The 8488-nt window shown below is 36.9% G+C and overlaps 1 protein-coding gene across 1 annotated transcript; it reads right to left on the minus strand.

Moving 5' to 3' along the window:
• Nucleotides 1-573: 573 nt before the first annotated feature.
• On the minus strand, nt 574-4429 carry LOC149247195 (F-box protein At3g56470-like). The gene has a single exon (XM_089458147.1). The coding sequence runs from the start codon at nt 3957-3959 to the stop codon at nt 2502-2504; it is 1458 nt and encodes a 485-aa protein (XP_089314273.1). The 5' UTR covers nt 3960-4429; the 3' UTR covers nt 574-2501.
• Between the last annotated feature and the right edge of the window lie 4059 nt (nt 4430-8488).

Genomic DNA, 8488 nt, shown 5'->3' on the forward strand with positions numbered 1-8488 from the left:
ACCCCTAGGGATTGCCCAATCAGCCAATATAATAATTCCTAAATGTGCCAAATTAAACTTTTGCAATAATCAAAATGCTCATTGAAGCCTTCTGTCAAACACTTATCATACATCCAACCACTACATGGTCCATTAACTCATTGAAACAATTCATCAAACAGTTTATTAACAGCCACTTTGACAAAGAGATTATTCAAACAGTTTGCCTATAGATAAAAGGGCAGCACTATTTGACAAATATTTTGCATGCAAGTTAAATAGAAAACCTCAGCATCATATGCACAGCATATTAAGCATGTGCAACTCACCACTTATTTATTAAAAACTGAAGGAAAGATTCTCATGTCAAATCTGGTTACAAAATATCATGGAAACCTGAGAATGTTTGCCTGTAGAAAATAGGGATTACTGAGTTTGATTGCTGTCTCTGCACAAGAAGATTTGGCGCTCAGAGCTGAGGTATTCTGCCTCCAATTCCTTGAAGTCTTTTTATTACCCTGTTGCCAATGATAAACCATTCCACTGCCCAGCAAACAAAGCAACTCGGCCTGGTGGATTATGTGAATTTTGGGCTGCTTAAACATATATTTGTCTTGTCGTGGCTATGGCACAAGGTGGCTGTAGTTTTAATACAGAGAATGCTGCTATTTAGTAAGTCTGCTTGCAGAGAGAAATCTGCTATCCAGGAGTGATTTTCCTTGCATTAGAGAAGTTACCCTTTTAATAAATTGATCTCCAAGATAACCAGCGCTACTTCCTTCAAAATATGGCACCTTAGTCTCTATCATATGACAGATTTAATGCCCAGAAATAAGTTTTTGCATGATTCAGTGGGCATGCCAAAAACCGGCCGGTTCCATCCTAAACTGGCTGGTTTTCACCGGTTAGGGCCCAAAAGACGGCGAAAGGCAAGGTCTAACCGGGTTTTTTGGCCGGTTCGGACCAGCCAGCTTGCTAACCGGCCGGTTTGACCGGTAACCGGTTTTTCAAAACGGTTTTTAAAACACTGGTCATAACTAATGGGAAGAAATATGTATGCCAAATTTGTTTTCATTTATCGTATTAACATCTAATATGATTAATCATCAAAAGTAAACTTGTTTGTTTTCGTGTATATGAGAGATCACCTTTTGTAGGTTTTAACCCTGTACAGATAGTACCTACAAACAAATTCTTAAAAATAGAAAATATACAACGGCAAAAACAGAAAATATACGCAGATTTTTCTCGTGGAACTCAAAACCAAGACAACCAGATTGATTTTTCATTATATTCCATTCAATGTTACAATACATTATATACATCCCAAAGCATTCATAAACCCCCAATCCATTAACCCTGGATTAGAACATAATCGTAGTTCATTTGACCAGATCTACAAAATCATGAGCAAAACCACACTGTGTAAAACCATGTGCAAAACCATGGGCAAACCACCTGCAAAAAAATTGCAAAGAATATAACACATACCAAACACTTTAAATTTCCACAAATTGCAATAGACGAGAAATGTTTCATCAAAAAGATATTTTGGTTTCAATGCACATCTCATCTTATATCCATCACAAAAATCACAAAAATTATTTCAATGACTGGGAACTCAACAATATAAACTGTTGCAACAGATACATAAATTGTCTCGTCAAAAGTACACATATAAATGTCTTATTTGAGCGGTATTTGGTATCAGATGCAGAAATTTAGTACCAATTTGTCTTTATTTCCTTGCAAGGACTGAAAATGGAATTAGTATTATAGGAAAAAATATCTACAAAGAGAGGCCATAGATTTAACAAGAAAGACAAGAAGATCACCACATCCTCAAAATGCATGAATATCAGCCTTGCAAGAAAATCATAATAGCACTTGCATGGGAAGAATCAGCAGAAACATGGTGTCATATTCTTCTAAGTTTCGTTTCAGCAGATCACATGATGATAAACATTCATGAATCTTGGCATTGAGTATATCCACTGATTCAATTTCTATAACACGAAATTCCCCTCGTTATTGTGTTTAAAAAACCATACATAATAGAGATAGATTTCACTTTGCTCGTCAACCAATGTGAACAAACATTTTACATTTGTCAAAATGAAAACTAACCTGAACAGCTGAGAATCAAGCATTAGGATGTAGTTACCCCTGTGCTTTAATCCCATAATGAGACATTTCACGATAATTGATTTTTCAGGATACCCCGGAACACTAAAAGCATTACAGAAGTACATCAAAGTCACGATGAAAAGTATTAAAACAAGTTCATGCAAACGATTAGTTGAAGCAAAACACATTCAATAGCAGACCAACATATAGGCTAAAATCTTAAGAAGAGGAATCACTAAGTTTACCAACAATGGAAAAAAATGAGTTAGCTTCAGGAAAGTTTCCTGTCCACCGCGTTGTTGAAAAGATTTGGACAAAGTAATTGCATTTAAGATCTTGCAAGAGAAATTTACAAAAATTGGGTTTACAAGAGAAGACCAGCATTAGCGAAATTGTTAACTCATTCGAGGTTCAAACCATACACCCTCACCGGGATAAGGCATATAAAGACATGAAGATGGATCAGGAGCTACTGGACAGGCAGGAAATTCTTCCCAGCTCTGATTTTCCACATCATACAATACAACACTACTTTTTCTGTCCGATTCAGTAAAGTAAATCAAGTTTCCTCTCCCTGTGGCTTGAACAGATCGAGACCCTAGTCTACTCAAGAAGAAGATCCTACCTTGAATTTCACTCACCTCAGTCCAGCTCATCCTAGCAGAGTCAAACTTAAATATCCATACCCTTTTTCTAACCAGCGGGTGCATATCTAAGGGCTCCTCAGAACCTTCGGTGCCACTTTCTTCATCCTCTGGACCTTCCCACCATGGCCCTATGATCCTTAAAACCATCATCAACTCACCCTGAGACTCCACCAAGTATAATCGCGGCGTCTTCTTCAGGTTCACATGAAAAATTCTCGGCCTCCTCACAGCCAAATCCTTCCATTCGCTCTCGCGCACATTGAATACCTTGAGAATTGCCCAATTCTTGTGGGTTATACAGTAGAGCCTATCGTCAAAGAAAACGGCATCAATAACGCCCTTGAGCAGCTTAGAAGAAGTATGAAAATCTGAATTTGTCCATCTGCTAGTATTGGATTGGTGCATCCTCAACAGCAGGCCATTCCTTCCTAACACCAGAACCAATACTTTGTAGTCCATAGAATTAGGACTCACAGCCAAAGTAGCCAGTTTAACATGCCCACTGAGCGCAGGAAGCCGAATCAGGTCCCTGCTGATAGGATTAAAAAGATAAAGTTTTGCAAACCGGCCATCTTCTTTATGCAGACACAGAATACCCCCTGATGCCGCAACGCAAACTGTTCTCTGAAAAGGCCTTGCTTCAATTCTGTGCCACCTATTCAATGCCAGATCAAAGAACCATCGCCCATCCCCATCCTTGTTCTGCAGCATCAACCATGGTGTATCAGACTCATGATAACATAACGGTGAAACAACGAACGAACGCCATCGCTTACATACCAGCTGAGCCCTGATCAAAGATGTAACAGGTAGGTACCCGATCACCGTATCCACAAGCTCAGCTGGCAGATTACCCCAGATCTCTCCATCCATATCAAGATTTTCAGTTTTTCTTCTTTTCCTGCTAATTTTCCTATCAGACAACAACGAGTTTTCATCGCAGATAAAACTCACAGCTACTTCAAGCTCATGCCCTAAATTCATAGGGCTTGCTTCTGAATCCTGCTTCCTCCCCTGGCCACGAATTCTCAGTAGCCCAGGTTTCTCAGAGGGCTTACAAAGATGGTTTGGACCCAAGTGCCTGCGTTTATCAGAATCCTCATGTCCATAGCCCAGATGAATCTCTGCTTCCTGAGACGAAGTGGGCATAAGGAGTCCTCGAGATAAATCCCGTAGTGGGTATTCTTCTATCATACCGGTGGCCATGGCTATGCGCCTACAGCCCAAAACCTAGTATAACCCAATAATCCTATCGGCCTCAACAAAATTCAGGGGTAGGAAATGGGTACCCAACGCGACCATTGCAGGCATCCGCGGAGCCTCCGTCGATGGAAACAGCGACCCTCCACAACAGCACATGAAATATATTGGAGAATCCGTCGATCTTCTCGCTTGTCCGAGCGAAATTGGGGCGTACACGAGTCGAATTGAGAAAATTTCTAGGGTATATTTAGATCTCGGCTTTTCATTTGTCTATGCCGGTAAATCCGTGGGAGAGAGCTATAATCCCGCATTAACAGTAGCCAGACGTGGGATTTCTTTTATACCTGGAACCCATTCCGAATGATGCTCATTCTACATTTGCATTTAATAAGTAAGTTAAAAGAAAATGATGGGCTCTAATCATCATTCATTTGAATTGTAATTTTGATTTCATCGCCGAAAAAGCTCCCGTGGGTTTTAATAGTTACGCATCTTCTGGGTCAGGTCTATATAATTTTCTCAAGGAATATTTTTCTTTTCAACACACCACTGCAATAGTGACCACAAGGGCAGTTGGTTTCGATGACTGCTATCTCTCAACAAAATTGAAAAGATAACATCCACAATGTAAATGCAGATAAATAATGTCCAAGTCAACTAAGACTTGGAATGGGAATGCAATACAGGTTTAATACATGTTCATTTTTTTGGTAGGTGTTTGTTTACTGCTGTTACTCTTGCTGTTATACAGGTTTAATACACGTTCATTTTTTTGGTAGGTGTTTGTTTACTGCTGTACTCTTGCTGTTATACAGGTTTAATACATGGTCATTTTTTTTGGTAGGTGTTTGTTTACTGTTGTTACTCTTGCTGTTAGACAGGTTCATTTTTTTGGTAGGGGTTTGTTCACCGAGAGAATGTTAATTATAATATTTAATTTTGAAAAATAAATATATTTTTTTCAATATTATTAAAAAATGATATTTTTAAAATACTTTATTGAATTATAATTTCAAAGCTTTATTGCACTTTTTGCACAATACAATACCACGTAGATAATTTTTTTATTGACTTTTTCCTATAATTTATGGATACAATTGTAATATTCATGCTATGATTTTTTAATATTTGTGTAATAGTTTTTTATATTGTTAAGCTTGGGACAAAACCGCCCAAAATTAAAATCTTTGAAAATAGTTCATAGTGAAGTAAATAATATATTTATTATACCCACCATAATTTAAGCAAGTCTTTGCATAAAAAAATGTCTAGAAATAAGATGTAAAACTATAGGGAAACCCTAAAGGACAACGTTGTTTGTATACCATTCTAGATCCATCTTAACTCCCAATCTGTTGTTTGTATACCATTCTAGATCCATCTTAACTCCCAATCTGTCAAGCGCCTAAAGAGATCAAATCTGTCAAGCTGCAAACTTCTTGTTTTTTATATTGTTAAGCTTGGGATAAAACCACCCAAAATTAAAAATTTCGAAAATAGTTCGTACTGAAGTAAATAATATATTAATCATGCCCACTATAATTTAAGCAAGTCTTTACATAAAAAAATGTATAGAAATAAGATGTAAAACTATAGAGAAACCCTGAAGGACAACTTTGTTTGTATACCATTCTAGATCCATCTTAACTCCCAATCTATCAAGCGCCTAAAGAGATCAAATATCTAGAGGTGCAAACATCTTAACTCCAGATCTTTCAAACTGTAAAAGGGATCAAATCTCTCGAGGTGCAAACATTAACTCTCGATCTATCAAGGGCCAAAAAGGATCAAATCTCTCACAAACATCTTTTTTGAGTGCAAAAATTGAAAAAAGATTTGCACGTCTAAAGATTTGATCAGCTGGAAGCTTGATACATCCAAATTTAAGATAGATTTAAGCTAGTTTAATTATTAATTATAATTATTATTTTTATTTTTTATTTTATTTTATTTTATTTTTATTTTTATGTAATTTCAATGTCAAAATGTTTTAATTAATAGTTATAATTAATTATTTTATTTTATTTTTATTTTTATGTAATTTGACAGAGTCAAATTTTTTAGCTAACATAACATAATAGGACATTACAACATCTCTTCCACACTAGGAGCAAAATTGAAATAAAATTACATTAAAAAAATTATTTATAAAATATTTTGATTGTGAAATTAGAGATGGTTTTTAGACATGTGGTATTGATGAGTCATGGTATTGATCCATGGTATTGTAACAAAGCCTATTTGCAAGTTAATAATGTCCATAGTAAAGTGGGGGTGAATATCCATGTCTAAAAATCTTTTTATATTGTAAGTATTAAGTGTTTGTGCATATTAATGAAATTTAAATATGCTTACAAATTTTTTTTTTTAATTTATATGGTAAAATGGATCTTAATCTATAACTACTATTTATATCTTATATATTTTAATGTGATAGAGAGTTTAGATATATTTCAAAAGTAATTATAATTTTTTTTTAGATTTAATTAAAAAAACATTATATAATTAAATTCAAATAATATATTCCCGATGGGGGTGGACACCACGGCCACAAGGTATGTGTGTCATATTTGACATTTGTTCTCCCATCATTATAACGTGGGAGGACAACGTTTGTTTAGACAAACGCTACCAACCTATGTTGTTTCCTCATAAATGGGTGGGGTTGGTGGAGGTTGGTGGAAGTTTTTGTTTTATTCCTTTCATCGCATTCCTCGTTTCCTCTGTTGTTGACACCTAATCATCAAGATTGGGTGAATAACTGAAATTGATGTAAATAAATAATGGAGAATATAAATAGTCACCGGGAGATGAAATGAATAGTCTCTCCCTCATGTATATAATAAACACCAATCTAAATGAAATCAATGAATTGTTTTGAGGAGTTACTGCCTGGCTTGACATGGTATCAAAGCCAACTCCATTTTTGGCATCTCCTTCTAGTCTTGTAACTCCCTTCTGCCATTTTCTTGCAATCTGTCCACTGCCCCCTCCACAGTCGTTGTTGCAAATCTCTGACATTATCTGCCCTCTGCGCTCCCTAGGCTGTGCATAATTGTCCTTTCTGCGCTTTCTGGGCTCTCTGCGCTCTCTAGGCTCTCTGCCATCTTCTCTCCTAACAGTTGACACGTCCCTCAGGGCTAGAATCGCGGAATCTGACATTGACATTTTGTATAATATATGCCATATTTCACTATAACCCTCCTTCGCCTGTCTCCAATACTCGTCAGACAAAATTAGGGTTGTTCGATCATCTCAATTCCCATCAACTCATCAATTTTGTTGAATCCCCGTTGCAGGTGCCCTGAAAATGCTAATGTGGCTCCGTCTCACTTGAAGGACCTCAGTCCCGCAGCCGTCGAAAGGCTGAAAAAAAATTGTGGTGATCAACAATCTGGTTGGCATTAATTAGCCCCGAGTACATTGCTTATATGATTATTAACGCAAGCATGTGTCTCCTGCTCTGGAGCGTTGTCCCATATTTTGTTAACGCTGCCATCGAAGTCTTTTGAACGCTGGAGGAAAGAGTGTTTGGAGGCTCTTGATATACGTTGATATACGTTGTCATCATTGCTGCATTGGTTTGTGAAAATCATCCTCACCTGCACTCTCAATTCATTTGAGCGAGTGAAGTGATGCATTGTCGTATAACTGATTGTGTGTTGAGTTGGTTTATATGTCATGTAAATATTAATATGGGCGTTGGAACTATGTTGTTCAATTGTCTTTAGAATGTATAAACTCTGCAAATCGTGACTATGAGTTTGACTGCACACTGCTTATGGTTCATACAGAGTGTTTAATCATTGAATGATGCGTTGAAATGTCTCCATGACCGCCATTGCTTATCTATATGATTAACGTTGCAAGGAGATCCACATTGGAAAGTGTTTAATGCTGCTCTGTATTAATGTGTTGGCTTATCTTTAACGTTGCTCCCATATTACATAGTTCTTGTATTACGTAAATTCACCCATATATTTACGCTGCCCATATATTTACACTCACCATACCTCGGCTTGGTATTTGTTGTCCAGTCATATTAGAATTATATTCTTTCCCATTAGGAGTAAAATTTTGCAGCAAAAGTTTTTGTTACAGTGTGCATTCAATCATATCCATTGTGGGAATAATTCTCACTGGCAAGGAGAACTATCCTGAGTGGTCCCGGATGATAAAACACACCCTCATTTTCAATGAGTTGTGGAAAGGAGTGTGTATTGGAGACAGAGACAAACAACCAGAACAATCTACATCAGACAAAGAGCTCGCCATTTGGGAAAACAAGAACAGCAAAGCCTATGCATTAATTGCAACATTTGTAAGTGAAGAGGTGGGTAGCCATATTACGCCATTTTCAACTGCTTTCGAAGCCTTACAAAAGCTGAAAGAACTCTATGAGTCACATTCTGCACTTGAAGTTGTTCAACTCATGATTAAACTCTTCACTCTTGAATTGCAAAATAATGATCCTCTTGCTCTTGCATCCAAAGTGAAGTCTATAATGCATGATATCCAAGCCACTAAGATTG

Source organism: Pinus tabuliformis, chromosome 7 (genome assembly GCF_031772625.1).
Source record: "Pinus tabuliformis cultivar Carrire ecotype Pingquan chromosome 7, CPIR1, whole genome shotgun sequence".
Lineage (NCBI taxonomy): Eukaryota > Viridiplantae > Streptophyta > Pinopsida > Pinales > Pinaceae > Pinus > Pinus tabuliformis.